Raw genomic sequence first — 12,155 nt, 5'->3', positions numbered from 1 at the left:
ACCATATTGCATGTCATGGAGGTTATTTTTTCTGAGGTGGTTGACTAATTCTCTGTTTAACACAGATTCTAGCAACTTACTTATGACGTACAGGAGACTGATTGGTCTGTATTGAGAGGGAGATGACCGATCACCTGAATTTTTAAATACGGAACATACTGATGAGGTTTTTCAGGGCGTTGGGAAGCAATTCTCCTTACGACAATGCTTAAACAGCTTTGTAATTATGGGAGCTATTTCTGGTTGAAGCTTTTTGAACACTATAATAGGAATGCGATTATTTTCCAGAGTTATTCATATTTTTATTTTATGTATGTGGAGATGTGATTTTGTAAAAACCTTCTGTTAATTTTATTTTAAAATATTCTCTATCAAAACAACCCTTAGATTATTCTTGAACTGAAGAGAGCCATCACAGTCCAAATCAAGGACAAGTGTCGAAATCATTGATAATTTTGTTCATCATATCCAGGTATGATTATCGTTGAATGGCAATAAAACAAATATTGTCGGATCTTTGTGTGAAACTTTGACAAGTTGGGCTCACACTGAAATTTATTTGTACTGAATATCGCTGGATTGCAAAAAGGATTGTGAATGTTTTTTTAATGATTCTATGGGTGGCATTTTTTTTTTTTTAGTCGCTAACATATTAAAATGAAGTGGTTATAATAAGTTTCATATGATAAAGTATTAGAAAACTTTAATTAAAAAAAAAACAATGAATAGCTTTATTTCTTCAATTTTTTTGACTTATTTAATTCTGTTTAAAAACCAATTTCAGGTGTCCTCTTTGAAAACATACATTCCGATGGCAGTTTGCCGCCACACATAAAGTATAAAATCAGACAGAATGCATCATTCACTCCAACAACCAAATTTGTAAGAAGCCGCTACTGGTATCCTGGGCCAGGACCCTCACAACATTCATATTATCAATTTGGATTTGTCTGGATACAGGTATATGCATTGCTGTTGTATGAATTTTATCCAGATATTGTTTTTTTTTTTTGTTTTGTTTTTTTTATTACATTTTCACCCCAAACAAGGCAAATTGCCACTTTGGTGTAGGGGGCTACTATCAGGGGCAACAACTACTGGGGTACTATGTAGGGATTTGGGCAGCAAGGTGTCTGTTCACGTTACACTTGAACTTCTGCACGTCAGTACTGTTGGGGAAGCAGGGACCTGGAATGGAATTCCAGAGTCTTGCGGTTCTGGGGAAGAAACTATTGGAGTAAAAAGATCTTTTACATCTAGGGATCTCTACAGTGTGGGGGTGGGATCTAGTAGCCTGTCGGGTTTGTCGAGGGTGCTCGCGTCGTGGGGGCACAAGTGATTGCAGTTCGTCAGAGAATTCACCACTAAAATACTTGTAGAAAAGGCAGAGGGATGCAACATTTCGTAGATGGGACAGAGGCTGAAGCTTAGATGCCAGTTCAGGGCCTATCAGGTTTGCGACTCTCTTTTGAACCTTGTCAAGGAGCGAGAGACTAGTAGCAGATGCACCAGCCCAGATGTGGCAGCAATACTCCATACATGGGCGAATGGTGGCCTTATAGAGGTACAGGATACTTTCGGGTGTTAGTAGTTTTCTAGCACGGTAGAGAGAGCCTACCTTTCTTGCAGCGGCCCTGGCAATGCCTTCAATGTAATTGTTCCAACTCATGTTTCCTGTGAACGTTAGGCCAAGGAGTTTGAAAGATGGACTCTCAGATAAAGAGTCGTTGGCCATTGCTATGGGTGGTAGAGAGGGTTTCTTGTAATTATTGAATGAAACTAGTTTAGTCTTGGCAGCATTGAACGCGACCAACCACTTTTGTCCCCATTCCACTACAGATTGGAGGTCTTCCTCTAGTGTTTCTGCCATTTCTTTAGAAATGTGTTCATTCGTCTTCCTGTCGTGTCTGCCATAGAGTGTAGTGTCATCAGCATATATACCCATCTCAGAGGCAATGTTGTCGGGGAGGTCATTTATGAATATCAGGAACAATAGAGGTCCAAGGATAGAACCCTGGGGCACTCCCGCATTTATATCATATTGTTTAGATATGCGATCGTCGAGGACTACCTGGATTTTTCTCTTATCTAAGAAGGATTTAATTATGTTAAGTATTCTACCAGTGATACCGTATGATCTGATTTTACTGAGGAGACCCTCATGCCATACCCTGTCAAAAGCCTTAGATATATCTAGAGCTACCGCTCTGCCTTCCCCCGCTTTGTCCAGTGAATGGTATATACGTTCAGAGATCACAGTGAGGATGTCTGCTGTGGAACGGGCTTGTCTAAATCCATATTGTTTGTCAGTCAGTAGTTTAGCATCTGTAAGATGATGGACTAGAGCATGGTTAATTATGGTCTCAAATATTTTGGCAAAAAGTGGGAGGAGGCTAATGGGGCGATAATTTGATGGGTCTGTCCTTTCGCCAGAATTCTTCAATACTGGTACAACAGAAGCAGTTTTCCAACAGCCCGGAAAGCAAGCTTCATTAAGACATTTGTTGTAGAGTTTGGAGAGAACTGGAGCTACTTCGGCTGAGCACTTTTTTAATAGCACAGCTGGGATAAGATCGGGTCCACATGCTTTTGAGGTGTCAAGGTTTTTTATGATAGCATGCACCTGAGCAGGGGTGGTTTTCAGATCGTCTAGTGTGGCGTCTGTCCGCATAGGAAAGTCAGGTAGGGGGTGGTTGGAAGGGTCCAGTGTGGAGTTTGAGGCAAACCGACTGGCAAGCATGTTAGCCTTGTCGGTTGCTGAGGAGACAACCTCGTGATTGTTGGTTAGTGGGGGAATTGTTGATTGCCCATTATTTACTACACTGTTGTAGATTTTCCAGAAGTCTCAAGTTCCTAGTTTTTGTGCTTCGATGCGCTTTTTAGTGGTTTCCGTAAATTCTCTCTTAGCTGTCGCTATTTCTTTCTTAACGTTATTTCTAGCTTCTATATACTTCAGTCTGTTTGAACTGGACTTATGTCGGTTAAACCTACGGTATGCATGCTGCTTTTGAGTAATGGCAGTTGCACAAGTCGACGTAAACCATTGGGGAGAGTGGGGCTTACTATAAAATTTCCGCATGGGAACATGCGCTTCGATTGCAGTTTTGAACCAGTCAGTGGTCTCGTTTGCACATTGTTCAGCAGGGAGAGAGAAAATATTTTTCCATGGAGCATCTCTAATTAGTTCCCTGATGGCTTCCCAGTCAGCCTTATTATAATATCTCGTTGTTTTGAGCACTGGCTCTTCAGTTTTGGGTCTAGAGTTTAGGGCGATTTCAACCATTATCACTGCATGATCAGCGTTCCCGAGTGGGCTGTGGGCCTTCGTTATGCAGTCATCGGGAACTGTGGTCAAAAACAGATCTAGAAGTGATGCGTGTTGTTCTTCCTGGTCAGGGAAACGGGTTGGAAACGTAACAATTTGTGATAGGGAGTGAGATATAGCGAAGCTATGGGTTGTGCTGCCCGCTGCATCTGTGTGAGTAGAGAATCCAAGCCAGTTTTTGTGGTGGACATTAAAGTCACCAAACACATGTATTTGTGCGCTAGTGTCGAGGGACAGTGCCGTGTCTATGCTGTCAGATACTTTGTTTATTATGGAGCAGTCCTGAGTCGAGGGAGAGCGGTAGAGAAAATAATAGTAGCTAATACTGTGTTGCACGTTTAGTCTAAAGCACATAAAGGCTTGATCATCTGTTTCTAGGTTTGTTTCTCTAGTCAAGGGAAGGGTATTACGAATGTAAACTCCAAGTCCGTGCATATGTCTGTCAGAGTCCTTACGGCAGAGTGGGAGATATCCGGGCATGTTAAAGTGGTTAGAGGGAATGGAGGAGTGTAGGTTAGTCTCACTTAGTGCTAAGATATCCGGGGTATTTGTTAAGAGAAATGCTTCAACATCAGCTAAGTTAGTTCTAAGCCCACGGATATTTGTGAATGAGAGCCTCAAGGGAGGAGGCAAGTTGTTTTACTTAATACTTGATTGTTGTAATATATATAAGGTGTCTCCAAAACATTTATGTACATCTATGAATAGGAGTAAACAATGTATATATATGAATAGGAGTAAACAATGGGCATATATGAACAGGAGTAAACAATGTACATCTATGAACAGGAGTAAAGCATGTACATCTATGAACAGGAGTAAACAATGTACATCTATGAACAGGAGTAAACAATGTGCATCTATGAACAGGAGTAAACAATGTGCATCTATGAACAGGAGTAAACAATGTGCATCTATGAACAGGAGTAAACAATGTACATCTATGAACAGGAGTAAACAATGTGCATCTATGAACAGGAGTAAACAATGTGCATCTATGAACAGGAGTAAACAATGTGCATCTATGAACAGAAGTAAACAATGTGCATCTATGAACAGGAGTAAACAATGTGCATCTATGAACAGGAGTAAACAATGTGCATCTATGAACAGGAGTAAACAATGTGCATCTATGAACAGGAGTAAACAATGTGCATCTATGAACAGGAGTAAACAATGTGCATCTATGAACAGGAGTAAACAATGTGCATCTATGAACAGGAGTAAACAATGTGCATCTATGAACAGGAGTAAACAATGTGCATCTATGAACAGGAGTAAACAATGTGCATCTATGAATAGGAGTAAACAAGGAGTAAAATCTATCTGAACTTTATAAAATAACTGTTTTATTATATTCATACATACATTGTGTGTGCGAATAAAAAAAATAGTTATTTTATAGTTGATAAATTCTGAACATATACATGTTTACTTCTATTCATTTATATGCATTTGTGTATATACACTTTCTAGAGACATCGTGTGTGTGTGTGTGTGTGTATGTGTATGTGTGTGTGTGTGCGTGTGTGTGTGTATGTGTGTGTGTGTGTGTATGTGTGTGTGTGTGTATGTGTGTGTGTGTGTGTGCGTGTGGAGAGAGAGAGAAGGAGAGTCTTGGAAGTTTTTCAAACTTTAAAACTATTAAAAAAACAATTTAATTTCCAGTCCTTTGTTGGAAAATTCCTTCCCTTGTAAGTCATTTTCTCACTTTCAATCACTGTTTCTGGGTTGATATAAATATATTTTTTCAAGTATATATCCTTTAATTATATTATCCAAATTATTTCAGATCACAAGCTTAATGAAGTTATGTTTTCAGCTTCAGAGCACATAATAGTTGCATTCTAATAATCAAAATATAACTTCACATATAAAATCCTAACCATTAAAGTTGAAGTCGATGCAGAATCACACTTCTTACTGAGGAAACAATCACCAAAGTGTCCCCACATATTACTGAACAGCAATAAAACAAAGATTCATGGAGATTCATGATTGACACATTCTGAGCAAGTCAGACATAGACAGAAATTTATTTGTACAATGAAAACACATCAGTCTATAATAATTATTTTCCATCTTATATTTTACAACCCATAAATAAAAATATAGTTTTTAGTTTTAACAGCAAAGACATTTATTTAATAATAATCTATCTATTATTATATAAAAGGAACTTTATGTGTTGTGTGTGTGTGTGTGGGGGGGTGTTCTCTATGGACTCTGAAATGGTTGGCCGATTTTTATGAAATTTCACACAAATGTACGTTATGTACCTGGCAATTTTCTTAGATAGGTTTTGTACGGAATATTTTCGATAAGTATCGATAATTGTTAATCAAAAAATCTGATGAAAGAAGGAACAGGCGATTTTAACTAAAGTTTTAACACCTTATACAACTTAACATCACATGTGCATTTGAGAAGTTTTATTACCATGCAAGCCAAAATGCCCAACATATAAAATCAACTGTAGTTCTTTGATATGACAGGGGCACACTCTAAATGTTTCTGTTTAGATCACAATTAAATCATGATACTTTTGCATTTTAAACTTTAATTCAAGCCATTATATAAAAATAATTTTATAAAATCAAATAGTGCAATGTAGACTACAATGTATTGTGGACTAAGTTACTGTGGGAAGGCATTTAAAGCTTCCTCCCGGTGCACCACAATGGATCTCCAACTAGAGCAGATAATCAATTTGATTAAAAAATGGGCGATTTTACAGAATTCGATGAAAAAATAAATATAGGAGCGTGAAATATTCGTTAATCATCATTCAATCCTAGACAACGTCCCTGCTAGTAATAATTATATAGATATATATATATAGAGAGAGAGAGGGAGGGAGTAAATATGACATGAAAATTTCAGATAAAATGTAAAATTTGTTATGGAAATGTGGATAAGCAAGATAACATATTAGTAAAAAAGTAAGGACACAAACACATCATTAAAGCTGAACCAAGATATTTCGGTCAATAGGTTCGACTATGTATCACCTTTTCTCCCTTTCTTCAATTGTTTCTTCTGATGTTGTATAAATATGTTCAGTTTTGTTTCAATAAAACACTAAACAGATATGATCAACTGCATTGACCAAAATATCTTGATCCAGTTTTAATGATGTGTTGGTATCCTTATTTTTACATTGTCAACATTTTCATAACCAATTTTATATACATTTATTGCATAAAAAAAATGTGAAAAGTATTGAAGTGTTTAGACGTTTTTTTATTTCTTATTTGCTGATGTATAGGAATACAAAATCTCTGTTTAAAAATCTTTTTTTTTTTTAAAAAGCAGAATTTTCAGCTGCTTCCTACAAACATCTTATTAAGAGGTATATATTCATGCGGTGGATGGTGATAGCAGGGGAAAAACTTTATAATCAATGCAATGAGGAATTCTTTGCATGTAACCCATATGTATCTATCCCCATATCTCTTACCTGCTATTGAATCTTCACATTTAAAGAGGTCAGTAACGTGAGTGACATTTCCAAAACTTAAGTTTATAACAGGCCTTATGTTTAGAAAATATCTAACATTTAAAGCTTCAGAGATCTCCCAAGGAAATTTAAATTCAGAGAATCTTGCTTAATTAGGATCTAATAACTATGGATCAAATTTAATTCAAATCTGAAATATCTGACTTTCCAACTTCTGAATATACTTATTAGTCTAATACTTAAATTTAAAAAAGAGATGACTTTAATTAGCAGAAACAGACACCATAGCAACACGGACAACACTCCTGCCATTCAGCTGTTTACAATGGCAAAAGAGTTTGTTGCTCAATAACACAGCATTGGTATTTATTCTTTTCAACTTTTATATTTCTTTGTTATGATGAGAATTCAAATATGTAGAAAGTCTATTCGGATAATGACTGTTGAAGTTGCCCAGAATTTTTGTTTACCTTGGTGATACCATAGGATTACATTGAGATTCTGGTATGATAGCAAGAATAGTTAGAAATGGATGGAATAAGTTCTGGTAACACCTGACAATATTAACCAGCAGAGCAGTACTACTTTCAAACAAGGGAAGAGTCTAACAAGTATGTGTACATAATGTGATGATGTATGGAAGTGCAATCTATGCAATGAAGATATGTGTATGAGGAGAAATTATTATGATAGGCTTACATCTGATGACCTGAGAGGAAGATAAAATCTGCATAGTATAAGGAGATGTGTGCAGAACAGGATCATATAAGATCGGCAACATGAAAGTGGTGTTTCGAATTCGATGCACCCAGTTTATCGGTTTACACTATTATAGATTTCATCACCACTATATCAATAAGAGCAAGAGAACTCTTGACTCACGCCAAAATGTTCATCAATCTGAACCCAACAGAAACCCAGATATAACCCAACACAAACTCCAACAATTATGTTAATAATTATGAATGCCGACATGATCAAAGAGCAAGCTGCAAAGATTACTCAGGGTGTCATCTTTATATTACTCTTGGGTGAGTGCATTCTGATATTTTAAGGAGTGTCCGGTGAAAACTTATACACGTTTCTTAGACGTTTCTGTGCATGCCCGTTACAACCACTACCTCCCATTCAAGTCATAGGTTGGTCATTTATATCTTATTTTGCCAAAATAAGCTTTAACGTCTGGATAATATATGTATTTCCAGATGCCACATCGTGTATTTGCTATTCTTTCCATTGTTTTGCATATGCGTCTTGGTAGAGCAATCAAACAATAATTTGGTTAGAATAATCTTTCTCAAGTTTGGGAAGGATAAATTTCAAATTACAGTTTTAGGAATTTGTTTATACACCTTTGTGAGTTGTATATGTGTGATATAAATTGCTTTTAGGAATTGTTTTGTAGTAGCATTTGTATTCATTAGACTTATTTAAGATGAAGGACCACCAGATTTTCATTTAAAAAGAAAAACATTTTTGCAATTAATTTAACAGTTTCAGTCAACATAGGAATGCAAGAATATAAGGCAGGCTGATTAGGTCAGCATGTATTAGAGAATAGGGATTGAATCCAGGTCTTTTGTCCTTCCTCTCATCAGTGATGATTAGAGTTGAGTCAGAAAATACTGCATCTGTTTACATTGTCATCTTGACAAGAACTATTCATTTTTAGTGCCAAATGGTTTGAGCAGAAACAAGAAAAGGTCTGTATGTGCAGTAATCACCTATGTATCATGGCATGATTTTGGACATGCCTGTCTTAGCCAACCAAACCATATACCAATCAGTATGCAAGAGATTATGTGTGTATGAATATAAAAGTAGATTTTAATCCTGTACCTGCTACAAATATGTATGATGATGCATCCCTAGTCAACACAGACATCTGTGTTGAGAAATTGCAAATACAGAGTTGAAATGTGTGAATCTCGGACCTCAGCAAGGTCTATTTGAGAAATTATTATGGTCATATGAGACAGTATTTTTCCCCTATTTAGAAAACTTGGACACTTGTGTAGATAAATGACACTTTGCTTATGATAACCCTGAAATGCATGCAGTCAGATGCTGTAAGTATGCAACAGGACGCTACCCAACAAGAGTGCAGCATGTAGATAGGGAAACAACAGAATATGTGTATGTGTGAATACCTGTTCTTTGACTGTTGGAGTATTCCTTGAAGCTCTTCCTGCTAAAACTACATACTAGCTACACTCGACAAAGTCATTCATAATCAATATGGCAGAGTTTGATGTTGAGTCAAAATAAGTCAATTAAGTTCCATATTTGCATACTGAATCTGATTCATGTATCAATCCAATGCCCTAACTGGCAAAGTTCAATTAAATACAGTGACATCTCCCCAAATGCCACTTATAGAATCCTTAATAAAATTAAGAATCCTTTTTGCAAACAACTATATTCAGTACAAATAAAATTCAGTCTGTCTGACTTGTCCACAAACTTTTGATCATGAATGTCCAACATTCTTTGTTTTATCACCATTTTATCAATGTCTGTCTGTGTGTGTGTGTGTCTGTCTGTACATTTCCCAACACAATAATTCTGTCTATTTTCAGTGTACAGACTCGAAATTTAATATACAGGGTATGGAGATTTGGGAAAATCTTTGTAATCCGTTTTCGGCCAAAAATTTGGCTTTTAAGGGGTCAAAGTTCAACGATTTGACCTTTGAGAACTCTACCAAATTCCTCCGCCAATTTTGGGTCTAAACACTTGAAATTTTAGATATAGATTCCTTGGACATGGATCTAACTGAATAACTTGATTTGAGCCCAAAACAAATGTTAAGAGGTCATAATAGGGGTCAAAAAAAAAAATTGACATCTTCGGTCTCTACCAAATTATTCAGACAATTTCTGGTCTAAACATTTTAAATTTTACATAAAGGGTATTCAGAGATAGGGCAAGCTTTTTAATTGGTTTAGGTCGAAAATTTGAGCTACCAATATATAAATGTATGTATGTTTGCATGTCTGCCTAAAACTTTCGACAGAGGCGATGGATTTTCACACGATCAGTATCGTTTTGAAGCTCGACCCTTCAGGCGACAAATACCGAAAAATCGGCTAAAAACATTAACATTAATATCTTCACCCTTAACTGGGCACTTTTCTACAGGGAGGGGTCGCTTTTTTCGCCGATATTTTCGAAAGCCATCCCCTTTTTTCGATTGTCTAACGTCACTTCCAGTTTAACGGTGATCGTAACAGCAGAGACGTCAGATTTTTTTCCTGTTCTTTTCCTCCTTCATGGTACAGGTCCGAGCCTGCCTTCCTACTACCACTTTTTTTTTTTTTTTTTTTTTTCTCAACATTCACCTCCGAACACCCGGGCGACCTCGGCTGAAATGCTAGTATATATATATATATATATATATATATATATATATATATATATATATATATATATATAAGTTGGTCAGATGTTTCAACTTAGACCCATATAATACTGCATTTGAAAAATCAATATTTGATTCTAACTATCCAATTTTTGATTTTTATTGTTATACCATGTTATTTGTTTAAAAAAAAAATGGTACTTTAATATGAGAAAATTAATTATTCCAGTTCGAAAGATTAATAAAATGGTAACATTATTTGTTAATGCTCCCTCCTCAAATCATCTTATGTCATTAATAAAAAATCCCTAACCCCATTTTCTAATCTATTGTTTTTATTGCATTTCTTTTTACATAAATATTTAAATATCAGCATCTCTAAAAATTACTTTATTATTGTATTGTTTCGTAAACATTTTTCATTTCAAACAACTATTTAAAATGTTATTATTTTCAATCCATAAGTGACCATGATTGCAAAATTACTGAGTAATTTATTTTTTCCAGTTCTACATAAAAAGTATTTTACATCTGTCCTTTTCTAAGTTTAAATATCTGTTAATCTTATCTCGCCTTCTTTTGCAGGACATTATTGAGAGGGCAATCATTGACACTCAAGTCGGCCATGATGTTATTGAGCCAGGCACTTATATTCATCAGTTTCCTTATCCATGTTATGTTTATGACCAGTAAGATGATTTTCTTGTTCTGTCAACCTTTTTAAATATTTTTCTCTTACAATATTTTCAAAGATAAAACTTTTAGTCAGGCTTTTTCAAGATATTTGATATAAGGAGACATAAATTACTTCTAATACATAAAGTTAGATTTTCAGAGTTTGTCATTCATCATCATCATAGCGTTTTACTCTCTCCATCACCAGGCAGTATCCAAGGCATCCCTTGGGTCCACATCAGAGCATGCCTCACTTAGGGGACAGTCTGTAAGAATGTATGCAATAGTCTGCACATCAGCTCTGCAGGGACACCGAGCCTCCTATACGTAGCCTCACTTGTGCAGATTGTTCTACATTTTGGCAGTATTCGCTTTGGCTTTTCATGAGAGTTTAGAAGAATCTGGTTGTTGTTGTCTTTGACTGATTAATTCCAGCAACGCATGTAGAAGGATGCTGGTGTTTGTCCAAGGCCTGTGACAGAGTTCTTATGGGATGGTAATTGCCACAGCATCTCTTGGTATCCAAATATGAGATGGTGATTGTTGTTGCTCTGCTTGTTATGCTCTGCCTTCACTATTGCCTTTCAGTGGATCTGCAGCAGAGTGATATCTGACATTCTGTAGATAGAGGGCAGGTTGGTCGATTTTAAGTTGCAACTTATCATCCTGCATGCCTTGTGGAGTTTGATATTGACTTTTGCAGAATGAGCACATGTCACTGCAGTATTCTGCAGTTGAGCACTAAAGCTGACAAACTCTCTAAAAAGATAATTTGTCATTAATAACAATTAATCTAATGAATCTGTATTTGATTCTTACCAACCAATTTTTCTTATTTTTCTTTGGACTGTTTTTATATATATATATATATATATATAATCACGTTGACACACCGGTTCTCGTCAGATCACCGAAGTTAAGCAACGTTGAGCCTGGCTAATACCAGATGGGTGACCATTTGGGAATTCTAGGCGCTGTATGTGCTCTCCGCTTATCTCGGCATTGTTTCCAGTCGTCTTGTACCTCAACTTGCCACTGGTATGCAACAATGTTGACTCAGGAGAGGCGTGGTTGTAGATTGCGCAACTCTTGCCACACAAATTTCACGCGCAGGCACTCTTACAGTGGGTATCCATAGTCTGTCAAGACTGAAGGAAGCCTTCTTTTTTATATATATATATATATATATATATTATATTTATTTATTTTTAAAACAGTAATCTATGTACATGCATGTTTCGGGGCCCTACCCCTCTTCAGCGTAGCTTGACTGTCATTAGGATTCAAACCCTGGACCTTATGTATTTCAGTCCAGCGTCTTATCCATTACGCTA

The 12,155-nt window shown here is 36.3% G+C and overlaps 1 protein-coding gene across 2 annotated transcripts in view; it reads left to right on the top strand.

Moving 5' to 3' along the window:
• Positions 1–12,155, top strand: part of LOC145241513 (ATP-binding cassette sub-family A member 2-like) — a 215,184-nt gene that overhangs the window by 108,512 nt on the left and 94,517 nt on the right. For both annotated transcript variants that reach the window (XM_080104553.1, XM_080104554.1), the window contains exons 15-16: positions 785–960; positions 10,732–10,835. In XM_080104553.1, the coding sequence (XP_079960679.1) occupies positions 785–960; positions 10,732–10,835 (280 nt within the window). The remainder of the gene's footprint in view (positions 1–784; positions 961–10,731; positions 10,836–12,155) is intronic.

This window comes from Euprymna scolopes, chromosome 20, assembly GCF_053919585.1.
Source record: "Euprymna scolopes isolate OS-2025 chromosome 20, ASM5391958v1, whole genome shotgun sequence".
Lineage (NCBI taxonomy): Eukaryota > Metazoa > Mollusca > Cephalopoda > Sepiida > Sepiolidae > Euprymna > Euprymna scolopes.
This window is presented reverse-complemented; position numbering and strand designations above follow the sequence as displayed.